The sequence below is a fragment of the Thermobia domestica genome, chromosome 8 (assembly GCF_964235325.1).
Source record: "Thermobia domestica chromosome 8, izTheDome1.hap1.1, whole genome shotgun sequence".
Classification (NCBI taxonomy): Eukaryota; Metazoa; Arthropoda; class Insecta; order Zygentoma; family Lepismatidae; genus Thermobia; species Thermobia domestica.
In genome coordinates, this window is record NC_137461.1 from 244497792 (window position 1) to 244518531 (window position 20740).

The 20740-nt window shown below is 36.5% G+C and overlaps 1 protein-coding gene across 1 annotated transcript in view; it reads right to left on the reverse strand.

Annotated features, from left to right (window-relative positions):
• The window catches only part of LOC145691986 (protein takeout-like), an 89124-nt gene extending 69276 nt beyond the window's left edge, over nt 1–19848 (reverse strand). The window contains exon 1 of the mRNA XM_081767282.1: nt 19718–19848. Coding sequence (XP_081623408.1) covers nt 19718–19802 — 85 coding nt within the window. The 5' untranslated portion in view covers nt 19803–19848. The remainder of the gene's footprint in view (nt 1–19717) is intronic.
• Between the last annotated feature and the right edge of the window lie 892 nt (nt 19849–20740).

Consider the following 20740-nt stretch of genomic DNA (forward strand, 5'->3'; position numbering starts at 1 on the left):
ATAAAGTCAATGCGTTGAATTTACTAAACCACATAAATATGTAACTAGTGTTACTTTTTCTAGCAGTACAGTGCAACACAAGCAGTGCCTATAAACATTCAAGTTTTCCAACTCTTTTGAAAGCTGTATTGTAAGCTACACGTGTATAAGTACACAGAGACTGTTGTGATAATAATATTATTTAGTAATTTTACGTAAATGAGCATTGTCTGAAGCCTGAGTTACTACACTAACTAATGTCCTCATGCACAGATGCATGCATGATATAAGCACAATGATTTGATTTGATAGTAGAGTGCTAATTTCTTGTACGCAAGTTCACCGTAGATTTGATTAGAATTGTATACAGAGAGGAGCCGGAGGAACTTTACTCAAAAGAAATCATTTTTACAAGTAGAAATTATCTAAATTTTCAATACTAGGAGCTTACGATGTTAGTTATGTCTGTGATCTTTCTAGGAATTCTTCAGTACTATTATAGAACTACTTTACACATTGACAATATTTATTTCACTGTCATTTTCTTGTGGAAGTAAAACACAAGGGAACATATTTGTAAATTGTTTGTATTAGTTCATGAAATGTACTGTATATAACTGATATAAACGCCAGAGTTTGGTAACTAATGGTCCCTGTAACAATTTAGAAATCACCTGAGGTGTTTTGAGCACATGAGTTAACATTTAAATAAACAAACAGCTATGATAGCCCAGTAATATAACAAACTAGTTCCAGTTAACTGATTACTGAATAAAACGGAATGAAATATTTTGTTTCATGTCCTACGATTATATTCTGTAGTGTAAGAGAATGATTAATGAAAGCGGAGGATTATAAAATAATTGATGGAGTGGTCATTTGGGAAGAAATGCCAGAATCACTAGAAGAGCCATGGACACAATGTTGTCTACTATAAACTCACGTGACCTAGGATAGTAATCAGGGACCTCTCACGCCAGAGATGAGCGCTCCACCCCTTATCCACCATGTCTAATAATTACTGAATGAGTATGAACATTTGTGATACAGGAGATGAACAAAAATGTGGAAAAAAGTGCTATAAAATAGGTAGCCATTTCAAACACGATTTGTGTCTAAATGGCAGGTGTCGCTATGGCCACCAATAGATGGGCCAGTTATAGTTCAGCGACTGGTAAGTGCAGGTTTCGTGAATCATGCCTGAGCTGACAGAGTTTCAAAAAGGACAAATTTTTGGTACTCGTATGGTGGGCTTCTGTGACGAAAGTAGCGGAAATGTTTGGTGTATCAAGAGGTACAGTCTCGAAGATAATGACTGCATATGAGAGTTACGGGAAAACAGCATCAACGAAGCACCAGCCTGGACGCAAGTGTGTGTGTTGCGTGACAGAGACGGGCGTACATTAGGTAGGATTGTGACCAGGTAGAAAATCACCATGGCGTCAAAAGTCACAGCTGAGCTGAATACGGAGCTTACAAACCCTGTTAGCGTCAAGTCAGAAGAGGAGTCCACAAACAGGACATTTATGGATGATTTGCAATTCCCAAACCACTCGTGATTGTTGACCATGCTCCTATACGGAGAGAATGTTGCGACGCCCATAAAAACCGAACAACGGAGTAGTGGAAGAATGTCATTTGGGCGGATGATTTTTCCTTTACATTGTTTCCCACTGCTGGCCGAATTTACATGTGGAAAACGCCAACACAAGCATACGATACAGACTGTTTGTTACCAAGAGTGAAGCATGGCGGTTAGAAATGCGCACGAGTCGAGTCGAGTCGAGATTTAAGCTTGTCTCGACTCGTCTCGAGAAAATATTGTCTCGACTCGATTCTCGACTCGAAAATATGTTTCTGTCTGGACTCGAGTCTCGACTGGACAGTCTCTGTCTCGAGTCGAGACGTCTCGAAATTCGAGTCGAGGCAAAATATACGAGTTAAAATATACGCACACATCAGCCAGTCCATTATGACTACCTACCTGTCAGTATGTCGACCTTTGGCACGGATAACAACGGCAACACGTCTTGACATGCACGCAATGATCCTTGGTAGGTCGCTGGAGAGAGTTGACACCACATATGCACACATAGGTCACCTAATTCCCGTAAATTTCGGGGAGGGGGTGATGCGCCCTGACGTCATGTTCAATCACATCCCAGATGTGTTCGATTGGGTTCAGATCCGGCGAGTTGGGGGACCAGAACATCACTTGGAACTCGCTTCTGCGCTCCTCGAACCACCCTATCACACTCCTGGCCTTGTGACATGGTGCATTATTTTGTCGAAAAATGCTATTACCGTTGGGAAACATGGTCGTCTGCAAGCAGTATGCGATACGCCTCGGCCGTCATGGTGCCTTGCTCGAGCTCCACTAGACACATGGATGCTCACGTGAATGTTCCCCAGTTAATAATTAAGACGCAGCCAGCTTGTTTCCGTCCCGCAGTACAGGTGTCAAGGAGCTGTTCCCTTGGAATACGACGGATTCGCATCCTCCCATCATCATGATGAAGAAGTTATCGGGATTCACCAGACAATGCAACGCTCTGCCACAATATCAAGGTCCAGTGGCGATGGTCACGTATTCATTTCAGTCGTACTTGCCGATATCGTGGTGTTAACATTCGCTAATGAATGGGTCTTCGGCTGCGGAGGCCCATTGTTAGGAGTGTTTGGTGCACTATGTATTCAGCAGACTAGTGTTGTGAAGGAGTGGGAAAAAATGGGCATTTTGGGTAAAAAAAAGTTTTTTTACGGTTTTCCCAAACTTGAAAAAAACCAGAAAATTTGGGTAAAATAGAAATGTTCGAATATTTTATTATATTATGCTTTCAAAATTAAATCTATTTTGTATTTACTAGTTTAGAGTTGAGATAATTGAGTATTTATGTTTCTTGTATTAGAATAGGGAAATTTTGTGCATAACTCATCCAAACGCTTCAAAGTTAGCGTGATAGAACGGAGTTATGGCTACAAAAGAAACTAAAATATAATTCTAGTTGGTTTAGTTAGTATAGACGCATTAAAATCTGAGCAATCTTATGAAGTTCCCCCTTGATGGCAGGGAAGTGTTAAAATAACAGGGCCAGAATCATTTTAGTTAATATGTTAAATCAAACATGTATTTTATAGAGATGTCTTCCTTGTTTTATTAAACTTTCCGGAAATTTTGAATCCATTAGAAAAAATAATTTGTTCGGAAATATTGGCAAAAACAGGAAAATATAATTTAAAAGCTTTTTTTTGGCCTGGTGCTAGTCATCTTAGTTGCTGTAACATGTCTGCAACGACGAAACATGACGAAAATCCGAACTAATTGGGACCACAGGTAGTTCGGATTTTTGAAAATGACCAAGGAAATGCCATTGAGGCTTAAATACACTGTACGGTATGCTCTTTTATCGATACAGTGGTTATAAAGTATATACAGTAATTACAATACCATACGAAAGGCTACTTACATTTAATGTTTCTGAAGAACGAGCTAGTACACTAAATTACACTGATCTTGTAAGCCACACTTAAAGCTTATAGGCCTAAGAGAAAATTAAAAAAATAAAAATATGTATGACAAACAATTACGTATGAATGAACTTTTATAAAAACGCTGACTTCACACAACGTCGAGGACACACTATTGTTTGTTTATCGCTAGCGTTATATTAAGACGAAAAATAAAAAGCTTCTAGGGACCGCGTTCGGATTTTTGACGATCGAATTATCGACGTCCTACTGTATATACAACGTATTTCGCTAACGGATAAATACTTAGAGCAACAAGATTTAATTCTACTTTTTAGTTTTCTGATTTCTGGTAAAATCCCTCTTTATTCTTTGTATATTTTTCTAATAACTCAAAAAGAGAGATGATCTATTTTACATAAACACACATAATTTATACCGCACAAGTGAGTAAATTTGAGCAGCGAGAAAACTACGTTGATTTGAGCAGCGTTTAAAGGGTTGAGTACGTGAAACTTCCGTTCGTTATTATTACAGACTAGCAGAATACCCTTTTTCGCACGGGGAGAATACGTTTCATTTTGGTCACAAAGAGCACTAAAACTGTCACAAATGAACTTATGGAGCCCCAAACTATGAATTCGACATTAATATCCGTAATTCTCAATTATCTTTACATGTCAACATTCCCTCTTAGAAGTACTAATAGGACTGAAAATGTGGATTTAAACGGCATCTTCTGTTCATCTCACTGACCCCGAAAAGTATGGATTCGACCGTCATTTTCGATCAAGTATATATCTATATCTATCTTCTTTTCTCTCTCTCTCTCTCTCTCTCTCTCTCTCTCTCTCTCTCTCTCTATATATATATATATATATATATATATATATATATATATATATATATATATATATATATATATATATATATATATATATAATGAGCACAATATATAGCACAATTAGTTCTCAATGTTCAGACTTCAAAATCTACACTTTTGAGTAGAACAGCATTTTTATAAAAGATAATTGAAATATAAGCACGTACGCAGGAATTCTTCGCAGCACGTACGAAGAAAAATGAAATGATATCTTTAAGTTTTACGTCCCACGATTATGCTGGTTAGGCACAAGGAGACGGTGATAATGAGAAATGAATGAAATGGTGGAATGAAGAATGTGGAAGGAAACGGGAGAATCCCGAGAAAACCCACGAGCGCGATGTTTGTCGACAACAAAGTCCACACGGTGCTAGCTGGGATCGAACCAGGGACCCCAAGCACCGGAGGTGAACGCTCTACCACTGAGACACCACGCCCCTATTTATTTCGGAAGGGTCAAAGGTATTCGGGGGGTCAAAGTTCAATTTGAGGATAAATTATATTAAAATTTGTAAACTTGCCCCTAGAATTAGACTAAATTTGTACAAAAATAAGGACATCAAGGGGTCCGGACCCCCAAATTTCACCCCCTGCGTTCGTCCCTGTTGAAATATCTACGTTTTATAGCCTATTCCAGACAGCAACGTAAATTACGAAAAGACAGCATAACATTTTTAAAACATAATTCATATGATAAGAAATGTACTCACATTGTCCTTGGCAATTTTAGAAAAGCGACTATATTTTTTTGTCACATTGGAGATAACTACTCGATGTTCCTCTACACACTACACACTTATACGTACGTTTAAGAGTCAATAAAAATTTTCATAATTCGAAAATATTTACAGCTTTCTTGTCTGACACACCAAGCAACAAAGCACACGACCAACTTAATGAAAGATACTTCATTGCTGAACAATTCATCACACGACATTTTAGTGTCCCCGAAACCGAGGTCGCTTGGAAAATGTTCAGATTCACAGGATCTCTTGATCCGCTGTGGTCGGAACTTCAATGTTTTCCGCCTGTAATTGAGCACAAACTCGAGAGCGCGACGATTTGAAGTTGCTTCTCAATGCAAAAAAAAAAAAAAAACTAAGATTTTAGATAGAAACCTTGGTTTACTAAATTGCTTTTCTCAACGTGTCCGCAAGTAAAAAAAGTGAGTGGGCTTCGATATCCAAAAACGTTTCTGCCAAAGCATACAAAGAAACAGTAGCACAATAGTTTCGATAACATCTTGTGGTCTTTAGGTAGGCTACACATCTTGTAAGAAGCTAAATCCTAAATTGTAAAGATGGTTGGAGGAAAGGGTAGTTTGGACTGCACTCGTGGCCAAAACAAAAGACTCGTAGCCGGCTTGTATAGATAATTGAATGCTGCATCTTGAATGCACATTTCCATTTACTAAATGCCTATTTGTGAAAGAGAGAGAGAGTCTGACTTTTGCTCACCGCCCACTTTTGCCTTATTGCTTTATTTATCTCAGGAATTCAACCCTCAACTTTCTATCTCTAATGGCCATTGAATTAGCGACAGACAAATTTGTTGGGAGACATCAGTCTTTTCAGAAAAAAAAATCTGGTCGGCTCAGGGCTTTAAGTTTATATTACTGTGCGAAAAAGGAATCAACAAAGGGAAGTTCGAAGACGTACCAGCGAAGGAAAAATTACTGAATATCATTAACTGGCTTCAAGAAGGAACAAAGATTCGCAGCTCTTTCTCCTGAAAGAAAAAAGGAAAACGAAAACAAACAAACAAAAATTGATTTTCAATAAACCTATACATTTACTATTTGGAATTTTTTTAGTTTCTTTTCAACCTATTTTTAAGACAGAAAAGGAAATATTCCGCTACCATTAAAAGATGCAAGTTGCCGTACCGTTGCGTACCAAAAGAAAAATCGACATATATATATAATCTCCCTTCCGTCAAGTTGCGGAGCTGAATTTGGATTTAAACGGCGGAAGTGTCACTGTCCATCTTAGCGACCCCGAAAACTATCGATTCGACACTAATATCGGTCATTTTCAATAACTTTTATATATCTCCTCTCTCCTCAAAGTTGTGGGGCTGAATTTTGATTTAAATGGCATCAGAAGTGTCATTGTTCATTTCAGCGACCCCCGAAAATTGTGGATTCGACACTAATATGTCATTTCCCCTCTTCCCTTCCCTCAAGTTGCACCTTCAAAGTAAAATGATAAAAACCATCCCGAACCTCATCTATGTTGAAAATTTTATTGAGGTCGGTCTGATGATTCAAGAATTATTAAGTTAGAAACATAGTCACTTTCATTTTGATTGTAATAGATAATCTGTCGCAATAGAAAACATGTATTTGTTTACATACAGGATTTTGTAAATAAAGTTTATGTAAGTGTCTATACTAAAATATTAAATAATAGTAATTATATGATTTAGTACATTAGTATTAGAGAAATTTGCCTACTGCTCTTTCTCTTAAGAAGTAATTTGGTAATTGAGAACTCAGTTTTATTCAAGAGACCTATTTGTTGCAACAGAACACTTCATGTTGGTAGGCTTGTATGTAACTGTAATTAATGCATGTAACTGTATGTAACTGTAACTTCTGTAATTAATGATCATCCACGAATAAAGGACATAACAGATATGAGTGTCGACTATTAATTTTCAACTAGCTGAACCTGCTCTCTCTACACAGTGCATCATTCTCATATAAGAGCATGAATCTTCTTGCCATTCCTCATATCTGTACATGTCCCTTTACAGATACAAGCGAAGAACGCCTTCATAAAAATCGGCAAGTGGTATCACAAAAGGGAAATTTTCCCGACTATTTTTTTTTCAATATCTCGCCCCACTTGCAAGATTTGAACCGACTTGTGGTTGGAATTCCTAATTCATATATGACCAGTGTTTTTTTCTTTTTGCATGCATTATGTAATAAGTAAATAAATTACACACACAATTAATTATGTCAGTTATATACGAAGTTTATTAAAAAAAAACTCTCCAAACAATGAAGATTCATCTTAGACTGGAGAAATAGTTATCCTTCGTTTTCTTATCATTTGGTCATGAAACAAACACCTGAGAGATATACAACCCTATATATAACTATGTGATGTTGGAATATATAACTCGAAGGGCATGAACCTTTACTTTTTTTTAAAAAAAAAATCAGTACTTCCAGTGTACCCCTGAAAATTTAATAAAGAACTAATAGCCATGTTTCTTTAAAATATTCATAAGAACCGGACCATTTACACAAAATTTGGAATCGACCAATGGCACACTTGTGGGTTCAATATCTCATTGTCGAAAGGACTGGGGATGGGGACAAACATATACGCATAAATCTAGTATTTTAATACAAATAATTGGAATAGTTTTATTTTCGAGTGCTATATTTTAATATTCGCAATATTGAAATTTTTGAACTTATATTTTTCACGCGTTTGAAAAAAAGGATATCATTACTAGTAAAATTAACCTAATACAAACATTTTAATATTTTTCAATAGTAGTAGAAAATGGAACGATCTGGCTCAGACCTGGATCAGCGTTAGCCAACTCACAAGCCCCTGGGAAAATGACCACCGTGCACCGTGAGCCCACGGCCTTTTACGACCTCCATTTTAGGGGTGTATTCGTTCCCTTTTATGACCACTTTTTAGGGGGTGTATTCGTTCTCTTTTACGAGCACATTTTAGGGGGTGAACTCGTTTTTCAACCCCTATGAACAAACAGCAGAACATCAGACTACGTAACATAACGAACATACAGAAGAGCAAATTGAACTCGTTCTCTTTTACGACCTCCATTTTAAGGGGTGAACTCGTTTCCTTTTATGAGCATATTTTTCAACCCCTATTTTAACATAGGAGATAACACATACGATTACGAACACATAGAAGAACAGATAACACATAACACTATGTAACACACAGCAGAACAGGTAACACATAAGAGTACGTAACATAACAAGGGTGTACTCGTTCTCTTTTATGAGCATATTTTTCAACCCCTATTTTAACATAGCAGAAATTACACTGACACTACGTAACACACAGCAGAACAGATAACACATAGCACAGCTAATAAAAGAGCATGGCTTATTTTCCAACCCTTATTTTAACATAGCAGAAATTACACTGAGACTATGAACACACAACAGAACAGATAATACATAGCACAGCTAATAAAAGAACATGGCTTATTTTTTAACCCCTATTTTAACATAGCAGAAATTACACTGAGACTATGAACACACAGCAGAACAGATAATACATAGCACAGCTAATAAAAGAGCATGGCTTATTTTCCAACCCTTATTTTAACATAGCAGAAATTACACTGAGACTATGAACACATAGCAGAGCATAAGACTACGTAACACACAACAACCTCCATTTTAGGGGTGGACTCGTTCTCTTTTATGAGCATATTTTTCAACCCCTATTTTAACATAGCAGAAGACTACGAACACATAGCAGAGGTGTATTCGTTTTCAACCCCTTAGCATAAGACTATGCAACATAGCAGTCACGAACACATAGTAGAGCAGATAATAAACACAACAACCTCCATTTTAGGAGTGTACTCGTTCTCTTTTATGAGCATATTTTCCAACCCCTATTTCAACATGACAGAGACTACGAAACATGGCGGACATAGCACAGGGGGTATATTCATTTTCTCCACCCCTAATGAAATTACATAGGAGAGCAGATAATACATAAGATTCGTTCCCTTTTATGAACACTTTTTAGGGGGTGAACTCGTTCCCTTTTATGATTACTTTTTCAACCCCTCTTTTGAACATTTTAACATAGCAGAAATGACATAAGCATGTCCTCAAACTACTGACCATCGTACACAAAGGTCAAACTCGTAAATGAAACAACATATCGAGGTGCTGTTTCCACATTTAGTAATTGGTCATCAGGTACCACAAGTTCCAAAATTAGTGGTCATCGAGGTCAAGGCCAAAATACTTAAAACCAAATAACTCTTAAATGGATCCACATATTGAGGTGCTGTTCCCAAATCTAGTAACTGCTCATCAACTACTACAAGTTCCAAAATAGTGGTCATCGAGGTCAAAGGTCACAGTACTTAAAACCTAATAACTCGAAAATGGATCCACATATTGAGGTGCTGTTTCCACATTTAGTAATTGGTCATCAGGTACCACAAGTTCCAAAATAGTGGCCATCGAGGTCAAAGGTCAACATACTTAAAACCCAATAACTCTTAAATGGATCCACATATTGAGGTGCTGTTTCCAAATCTAGTAACTGGTCATCAGGTACCACAAGTTCCAAAAATAGTGGTCATCGAGGTCAAAGGTCAACATACTTAAAACCTAATATCTCGAAAACGGAGCCACATACTCAGGTGCTGTTTCCACATTTAGTAATTGGTCATCAGGTACCACAAGTTCCAAAATAGTGGCCATCGAGGTCAAAGGTCAACATACTTAAAACCCAATAACTCTTAAATGGATCCACATATTGAGGTGCTGTTTCCAAATCTAGTAACTGGTCATCAACTACTACAAGTTCCAAAATAGTGGCCATCGAGGTCAAAGGTCAACATACTTAGAACCAAATAACTCGAAAATGGATCCACATATTGAGGTGCAGTTTCCACATTTAGCAAGAGGTCATCAACTACTACAAGTTCCAAAATAATGATCATCGAGGTCAAAGGTCAACATACTTAAAACCTAATAACACGAAAACTGAGCCACATATTGAGGTGCTGTTTCCAAATCTAGTAACTGGTCATCAACTACTACAAGTTCCAAAATAATGATCATCGAGGTCAAAGGTCAACATACTTAGAACCAAATAACTCGAAAATGGATCCACATATTGAGGTGCTGTTTCCACATTTAGCAAGAGGTCATCAACTACTACAAGTTCCAAAATAATGACCATCGAGGTCAAAGGTCAAAACTCGAAAACGGAACCACATATTGAGATGTTGTTTCCATATTTAGTAATTGGTCATCAACTACCACAAGTTCCAAAATAATGATCATCAAGGTCAAAGGTCAAAACTCGAAAACGGAGCCAAATATCGAAGTGGTGTTTCCACATATAGTAATTGGTCATCAATTAGTACAAGTTCCAAAATAATGACCATCGAGGTCAAAGGTCAAAACTCGAAAATGGAGTCAAATATCGAAGTGGTGTTTCCACATTTAGCAAGAGGTCATCAACTACTACTACAAGTTCCAAAATAATGATCATCGAGGTCAAAGGTCAAAACTCGAAAACGAAGCAACGTATTGAGGTGCTGTTTCCAAATCTAGTAACTGGTCATCAACTACTACAAATTCCAAAATAGTGGTCATCGAGGTCAAAGGTCAACATACTTAAAACCCAATAACTCGAAAACGAAACCACATATTGAGGTGGTGTTTCCACATTTAGCAAGAGGTTATCAACTAGTACAAGTTCCAAAATAATGATAATCAAAGTCAAAGGTCAAAACTCGAAAATGGAGTCAAATATCGAAGTGCTGTTTCCACATTTAGCAAGAGGTCATCAACTACTACAAGTTCCAAAAATAGTGACCATCGAGGTCAAAGGTCAATCTCGTAAATGAAACCACATATTGAGATAACGTTGTGTGATCTATTCAATTTTGTACAAAGCAGAAAAAAGTGAAGAAGGAATAAATTTGAGAACATAATTTTAACTAGCGCAGAATTTCTGTACCTTTTTGGGCTATTCAAAAGAAAGCAAAGATATGCCATATTAACTAGCTGAAAATTATTTAAGCAAAACGAAGAAAGCGAACATGTACCATTTTACTCAAATTAGGATGGAGTATTTATCTTTGTATGAACCAGAAAAAAAAATGAAGAAGGTCCGTTTTGACTAGTTCAATATTTCTGTACAATTTTGTACTACCCAAATAATCACAAGAAAATCAAAGAAGGGTCATTTTATACCTTTTTTGTGCTATTCAAATAATAGAGGGAACAAATTTCAGTGGTCTATTTTATTTTTGTACCAATCAGAAGAAAAGCAAAGATATGCCATTCTCAGACTTTTATACCATTTTGTACTACTCCAATAAACGAAGGAATACCAACCAGAAAAAAAAAGAAGTGAAGATCAGGTGGATTATTTTCTTTTGTACCAACTGGAAAAGAGAAGAAGAGCTATTTTAACTAGCTCATTATGTACTGTTTAAACAAACGAAAATTGAGCATTATGTAACTTTTGAACTACTGAAATGTTATATTTTTGTATTAATTAGAAAAAACCGAAGAAGGGTCATTTTTAACAAGTTCATAATTTCTGTAACGAAAGAATAATTTCGATGTTCTACTTTTTATACCAACGAGAAAAAATGAACTAGCTGAATATACGAAATAATAAATTTAAGTGACCTATTCAATTTTGTACTACTCAAATAAATAATGGAGTATTTAGTTTTGCACCATTTTGAAGTATTCAAATAAACAAAGGAATTATAACTTGTGTCAACTCTAAAATTAATTAAACGAAGTAGTGCATTTGAAAAACCGAAGTTGAGTATTTTATACCATTTTGTATTATTTCAACAAACAAAGGAATAAGCAAAAACAAAGGATCATTTTATATCATTTTAAACAAGTCTAATAAACGAAGGCATAAATATGAGTGAGCTATTTAATTTTGTAGTTGAGTATTTTAACGAAAGAACAAAATTGTACTAACCAGAAAAAACCGAAGAAGGCCCATTTTAACTAACTGAGAATTTCTGTACCTTTTTGTAAATTTGAGTGGCCTGTTTTTTGTAGTAACCAGAAAAATCGAAGAAGGTCCAATTTAGCTAACTCAGAATTTATATACCTTTATACTAGCTCAATGAACGAAAGAACAAATTTGGGTGTTCTACTTTTTTATACCAAACAAAGAAGAACCATGTTAACTAGCTCAAACACAATTTTAACTAGCGCAGAATTTCTGTAACGCAAAAATTAATTTGGATGGAGTAACAAGAAAGAAAGCAAAGATATGTCATATTAAATATTTAAATAAACGAGGGGATAAATTTAAGTGATCTATTCCATTTTGTACCCATGAAAAGTGTCATTTTAACTGGCTAGAATTTGAGTGGTCTAAAAAAGGCGAAGAAGGACTATTTTATATAATTTTACTACTCAAATAAACAAAGGAGTATTTAGTTTTGTACCACCGAGAAAAACAAAGAAATTGTACCATTTTGGAGTATTCAAATAAACAAAGGACTTATAATTTGTGTCAACTCTAAAAAGGACCATTTTAAACTAGTCTAATAAACGAAGGTATAAATATGTGTGACCTGTTTTTTGTACTAACCAGAAAAATCGAGTTGGCTAACGCTGATCCAGGTCTGAGCCAGATCGATCCATTTTCTACTACTTTCAATGTTTCCAGTTTTTCCGGAAAGAAATCGAAAAAAAAAGGTTTTTTACCAACAGGTTCAAATTTCGGAAATTTTACACCCTAGATCAGACACACTTGTACTTCGCTTGCATTAAACTCTGATGTTATTTCCGACTCAGTTCGCTGCCTGTCCTGTTTTGCGAGTCTACTCAGCCTACAACGTCTGACATATGTAGTGAGGTGGGGGGCGCCGAACACCTCGACGCTTGGACGTCGTTTCCCCTTGGTTTCGCCACTTGTTGAAGACACTCACGACAGCACTCCTCGAACACCCGACAAGTCCTGCATTTCCTGAAATTCTCGTGCCGTGTGTTTCTGAGTGAATACTTTCTTTAAAATAATACTAAAAATTATATAAAGATTTTCGAGACATTCGAGTCGAGTCGAGATTTTTACGAGCTGTCTCGACTCGACTCGTGTCTCTACTCGAAAACTCGAGTCGAGAAATACGTTTGTCTCGACTCGTCTCGAATTTTCCAAAGTGTGTCTCGACTCGAATTCGAGTCGAGTCGAGTCGAGATTCGAGACATATCTCGACTCGTGTGCATCCCTAATGGCGGTGGTTCAGTTACGATTTGGGCAGCCATATGCTGGTATTCTGTCGGCCCTTACATGAACGTAACATTTTAAGTGACCAGCTGCATCTCGTAGTGCAATCTTTGTTCCCAGATGGTAATGCCGTGTTTCAAGGTGACAGAGCCATTGTTCGTACAGCTCACATCGAATTTTTATGTAATAGCATATTTTGTAAGGCTATATGCATCTTTGTTAAACTTGGTAGGGATTTCAAACAACGATAATACAGCTTGAATTTGAAGTTTTATATTGCATATAAATGCATATTTCAAAGGTTATAACATACGAGTATCAGTGCTTAAGATCATATTCAGCATATTCTGTATTTTTTTTTTTTTTTTTTTTTTAATTTCAAATGTATGCTTATAGCATGCAATATATCCAGATTTTAGCTTGTATTTTCAATGCATTTACATGTGTGTACAAAAGAATGGCTTTTTGAATGGGACGATGGAAGAATGCCTAGTTTATGGAGGACAATAATGTTAGCAACCGATCAGCAGAGCAAAGACGCTTACAATTGTCAAGACGTTAAAAGAAACTTGATAATGATAACGACATTGTAATATCGTGTTGATAATCAATTCAGAAACGACAGACGCGGGGAATGTTACTCAGTGAATGCTTAGCTAGTTGGTGAAGTTCGGCGCGAGCTTAATTAGCAGGGGCAGATCCAGACGGACTTCTGGGGGAGGATGGGTTGTAATACTGCTAGTTAGAGCTATTTTTCAGAGCTCCAAACTTTGGAATTTGTTTTATTTATATATAAAATAAAAAAAGATCCCCCCCTGAATCTGCCCCTGTTAGTCAGTTCCTGGTAAATTCGGACGCTGTATGGAAAAGAAACTGACGGATGTTATTTGCCAGAAACTCCGATTTCAAAACAATTTGAACTATGGGAAAATTATACCTTCAAGGGTTAAATTTGAACTTGGCAGAAAATATTGATACTAAACTTGCTCCTCTCTATAAATATTGTCCAATAATATTCTATTAATGTTGACAAGTTATTTTCTGGCTAAAAAATTTACAAACTGACACAAAAAATGAAGAGAAAGGCAAAACTCATATACTGAAAGGCTAATTTTGGGAAGGAGTAAATCCTTAGAAATGATTTTTTTGTACAGTGAAAACATGTATAAAAGCGAGGCTCTTATTAATTCGTGTAAACTAAGTGCACTCTAAAATACAAATATGAAGATAAACAAGAGATCCTGTCCTCATATCCCTGTTTTTATTGTGATAGTTTGTATGTGTTTTAAAATGTTAGAACTGTCTTAAAAATAAATTCTGAAGAGAAATCCTTAAAAGGTAAAGTTCACCTTCAATGTTATGTTTCACCTACAAAACTCTGTCTCAACTTTGCTGCATGTTGGAAAATACTCTCTTTTATTGCATTGTTATCATATATTATACAGAAGATATATACAGAAAGTTACAGAAGAGGGCAGAAAGATGTACAGAAAGTTAAATAATGAATTAAGAAGAGAAACAGACAGAGCGAGGGAAGAGTTTTACAAAAGAAAATGCGAGGACATAGAAGAATTAGAAAGAGTTGGGAAATATGAGGAAATGTACAAGGAGGTGAAATCTATGGAATTTCGGAGGAAACAAGGGAGTATTATGATGGCAGTAGAAAATAAGAATGGAAAGGTAGTCAGCGAGAGAAATGAAGTCATAGAAAGGTGGAAAGGATACGTTGAAAACTTATATGAGAGTAGGGATAGACCGTGTAGCCTAAATGTTGAACTGGAAAATGAAGTAGGCGAGGATGATAAAGGATTTAGTATTCTCGCCAACACTATTTAATGTCTATCTAGAAGAGATAATGAAAAAGAGCCTACATGATGATGATGGCATTCCGGTAGGAGGTAGAATGATTAGATGCATAAGATTTGCAGACGATATGGCGCTTATTGCAGAATCTGAAAAGAAAATCAACAAAATGTTAGAAAAAATGACAAAGGGCTTTGAAGAATATGGGATGAAAATAAATGTTAGAAAGACAAAAGCCATGGTGATTGGAACGAAGGGGTCTGTGTCAAATATAAAAGTAGGAGGGGAGAAAATAGAACAAGTGAATAGTTTTCGATACCTGGGTAGTATTCTTAGCAATGACATGAAATGCGAACGTGAAATAAAAGCAAGGATAGGAATGGCGAAAGAAGCCTTTAAAAGAAAGAAAAGTCTGTTTTGTGGGACTTTGAACAAAGAGTTGAGAAAAAGACTCATAAAATGCTTCGTGTGGAGTGTTGTACTGTATGGGGCGGAAACGTGGACATTACGTAAAGGTGACGAAAATCGACTGGAAGCCTTCGAAATGTGGGTGTGGAGAAGAATGGAAAGAATTAGTTGGGTCGAGCGGAAAACGAATGAGAGAGTGTTAGAAATGGTGGGTGAGAAAAGAACACTTTTAGATATAATTAGGAAGAGGAAGAGAAACTGGTTGGGACATTGCCTAAGAAGAGATTGTATCATGAGAGACGTTCTAGAGGGTATGGTGGCGGGAAAGAGAGGGAGGGGGTGAAGGAGACTACAATTAATGGATGATATTAAAACAGAAAGATCATACGCGAAAACGAAAAGGTTAGCGGAGGACCGTGGAACATGGAAGCTTCTCAGCTGCGGCAAGTGACCTGCCAATAAAGGCAGAATACCTATGATGATGATGATCATATATTATGTGCATATTTTGACACATTTAAAAGCATAGTTGCATGCATGTTTCATGAGTTTTAAGTGCATAAAAATCCGATCTCTAGTGATGACTAATTGCTAATAGGTATTCTAAAGTGTAGAAAAATGTGAAGGATGTGATAGAATACGAATTTTTCTAAAGGTTTTAATTGTTTTCTAATGCAGGGAGTGAATCACGTAATGACATGTAGCAAAATTTGTGTATTCTGTAAATATGTGACTAATAGCCGTAAGTCTTAAGTTGTGAAATAACTTAATTTCATTTTCTTTTTTTTTTTTATTGGGTTTTATGATATTTCTATAGTGTCTTGTGAGTACTACAAAGTAACAGATAATGCATTTATCGATCGAGTTTGTTAGGTATTGGGTCTTTAAAACCTCCAAAGTATTTAATTTAAGCACAAGATGGTAGAAAACTACGCGTACCGATTTCATTCTTATAATAAGGGACAAAAGATAATTTTCCCTTGAAAAACATGCATTTTTTATTGTGAAAGATAATGCCTCATTATTCCAGTAACAGAGACGTTCCTACTTGAAACGAACGTCAGGTCCTTTCAGCCCAACATTTATAATATTACATTGCATCAAAGTGAAGAAGTGATGGGCAAGGGCGCCGATTTCTCTGTAAATTGGGGGGGGGGGACATTGAGATGCAGAAGGTATATATATGAGGATTTTAAGACAAATTGCATTCAAATTATGACAAATATTGTATATTCATAAATGCAATAGCGGGCCCACATGAGCTTGGTTTGGGCCGGGACCCCCGGCCCCCCAGGATCGGCACCCTTGGTGATGGGTTTTCTTTTCTTGGAGATGTAGCTCATTACTTCAATGTCGTAATTGTGACATTTTTTTCCGACAACTTAAACATGAGTCAGTCGTAAGTAACAGCTTGATTACCTTTGTTGTTGTTTTTTTTTTTTTTTTTTTTTTTAACATATTTTCCTATTTAAATAACAATAACCATACGCGGCACCACAGTGGGTGCAGTGGGTGCATCATTCACTTTGATTTTCAGCTTTCCTGCAATAATCCTTTCTATTTTGTATATTTATTCTTTCCTACGTTTGGATATATTTGAGTGACTTCTGAAGTCTCTCATAAGTTATTTGCTAGCATACGGTGTTTTTCATTTCTTTTCTATTATTAAGTAAAACTTAGGGATTATTTTTGAGATCTTAAAAGGCACAATATTGCAGAGCGTTCTGGCAACTATGTTAGGATTTGTTGTCGCTTCCCAGTCTGCATCCACATTACCAAAATCCTGGCGCCGCCTATGCAATTAACAGCTTGTGTTGCTCAAAAAGATTACTTCGTGAAGCATCTAAAGAAAGGAAATACCGTTAGAAGCGATAGTTGCGTTGAGCTGAATATTTTTCTACTCTGACACTGGTATGGCGCGTCACCTGTGATGCACAATTTGATTTTTTTTTTTTTTTTTTTTTTTTTTATAGAAAAGTCGCTCGGAACTAACGGAGATGAAGAACAGTTGAAAACACTCCGTAAATGGATTAGTGATTTATTATTTGTGACAGTGGCGTATTTAGGGTAGCTTCCGGGCTTAAGCCCGCCCCCCCGAAATCTTTCTTACTATAGTAAAGTATATGAAATATCTTGCTGAATTTTCACATTTTCAGGCAAAGCCCCCCCCCTCTGAAAGTTAGCAAAGCCGCCCGAAACAAAATCGTAAATACGCCACTGATTTGTGATATAGTGAAAGTATTGGATTAAAGAGAAAATAATGGGATATAGTTTCCATACAGACAGGAAAAAATACAAATTAAGTTATTAAGTTGATAAAAATAGAATTGGAAGGTGAGTTTATAGGAAAAGAGGTGTTCATGCACTAGAAGATAACTTTAAATACATTGAACATCAACAAAGATATATAAAAGAAACTACACAGACATTGAAAGTAAAATGTGTTTACGTATTCGTGGCGGTGGCTCTTGAGGGAAGTCAGTTACATTAGTAAGAAAATAAATAACGTTTTATCGCTTTAAGAGAATGAATCAAACTTAACATATGCACTACTAGAATTACTCATAACTCTTGCAATATACTGCTAAACATAATACTTTTTATTATTATTATTACAGTATAATGAAAGCAGGTTAAAATTTCAAGTATAGCTTCTCGTGTTCGATTGTCTGCAGCCACCTTCCTGCAAGTTCCTCTTTTCCACGTCGATATCACATCTTGTTCTTAGAGGCAAAGAAGTTAGTCACTGCTGCTGGTTGGTGAAGCATCGTAATTTCAGTAAGTGCATCACGGACTGAAATGGGTAGTAATGCGAAGACGCAAGGTTAGCACTGTATGTCGGGTGTGGCATCTATTCGATGCTATCAAGTTCCTAACTTTCATGGTAAATTTCTTGAGCAGAACACGCTTTCTGTTCAACAAAGCAGAATATGTTTGGCATAGTGAAGCATACATCCTCTCCAGCTCTTTAGAATAAAAATCGACATTCATGATTCGATCGTTAGGAATGAACACAAAATGAATTACCCCCTCGTAATTCCATTATAGAGAAAGCATGACTTTATCCTCGAAACTGGTCTGTTTAACGACTGGTTCCGGAATTTGGCCCTTGCTCAAACACTGTTTTGCACATTTGGATTTCGGGGAAACACAATTTACGAAGGATGTGACAAACATTTAAGGGAACGCACAAAACACATTTATTTTGCAGTAGTTTTCGCCATACACCCACCTCTATCCTATTCTGAACCTGAACTGGAGTCAACTCATGTGGCACAATGTGCCAGATACTCATGGTTATCCCGAGTTCGTGAAAGTGACGCCACGTGCTATAGTTGTTTTGAACTTGCCAAGTTGCTTTGACAATCGTTCTGTCCTTGTGAATGAATTTTCCTCAATGGTGGTGTATGTCTGAATCTGTTCCCGGGCGGACAGTGGCTGATCTTAGTAATGTTTACAACATACATGAAATTTCTGGAACCAAGAAGTTGCTATGTTGTGGTTGATTCCACCTTGCCCTTTCCCATGACAAAATGTTTGGGTGCTACCGCAGTGTTTTTCCCGGTGTATAACTCACACAGTAAGAATTCACGCATCAGACGTTGTTGAAACCTCATTGCCACTATCACTAAAAGCTTACTGAAGATACTGACGAAGTGATGGTCTCCGTGTTAAATAGTCAGTTTCCCACATTACCTCTTGCGCCAGGTTCGCCTTGTACTTACGATCAAATACAGCGTATGCCTGTGGCCGTTGTTTGGGCTGAGAATATTGCAAAACTTATGGCTTACCTTTATAATTCTTGTATCGATAAAATGTGTACTAATTCCTCTAGTCTGCAGTAATGAAATATCAATTCTTCTCGATGTGAATTCCCTGTGGAGCCTCCACTGCATATCATTAAAATTTTAACTTTTCAATCGCTTGAAACTATGGATATGGAAAATTTACCTAATGTTTTAATTTTGTACAAGAGGTAAATATTCTACCTTTAGTTTCAAGTAATAAAATCCTTAGAATGCAGTATCTCTGAAAAGCTGCCATTTAATATTCCTAAAATGTTCGTGAAATACCTAGTGAAACGAACTCTACACCTTTCATACGCGGAAGTACAAATAAAATAAAGATGTAAATTCTCAGTAAGAAATATTTGTTGTTGAGAAGAAAAACATAACTTAATTTGTATTAATTCTGATACAATACTTACAGAGTCTTAATGCTAAACTTGATGTTGGAAGATGAACTGAAATAAATAACAACACAGCACTTGCAAAACACATCATCATCTTCATGTTTTGTAGCTGTTCGTCCAGTCACATAGGTACTTAGCACAATGACCCACACGTGAGTCTAGTTCCACGCGGCCAAGTTCTTGTTTTCTTCCTTCTGTATACAGTTATAAAATGCTAACTTGTCTGCAAGACTTAGGGTCTTCAACAAAGATTTAATGAAGATGCAAGCAAGTCGACAGATAGCGGGCAGACATAGCCTAGTGTTGTGACGCGTTTGGTCAATTGATGATCCGTCATGTCTGTCGTGGGTTCAAGTACCACTGAATACTGCAGTCTTCTTTAATTACTCTCGATTGTTTGTGTTCGCTTGTCGTTTTGATACAAAGTAATATTTGATTAATTAAAGTTAACACAAGCATTTCCACACTTGGCAAGGGCGTCCATGTTGTGGTTTCCAAGGGGGGGGGGCAAGTATAAGCGACGTTTCAAATATAGTTTCAAATTTTGCTGTAACTAATGTAAAAATTCTATTGAGTTTTCAATATTCCCAAGTACAATTTCCTCTTAGGGGGGGGGGGGGCAAGCGCCCCACCTTGCCCACTGGGCCCTCTGTCACGTAGGTGCATAATTTAGGGAGAGCAAGGGCGCAATTGACCCGTAAGTTTGGGACATATATATACGTAGATAGAAAAATATATACAAAAAAAATAGTATTGTAAGCTTAACATATTAATGAAAATACTAAATCTTTACTTATAGGCTAGAAGGGGGAATTGGGTGGAGAGATTAATTGAGCGGAAAACTTTTTAAAAATATATATATATTTAGCATTTCAGTATATTTTTATGGAAATTAATTACACATAAATTTTGGGTGGGCAGATGTTTATCAGAAAAAAGCTTAGATGAATTTTGAAAGGTGTAATAATGAGAAAATAAACCAAAAACTGATTTGTTTGAGAAATGACAAATCTGAAACCGAGTTTTAGGTTTGTGTGC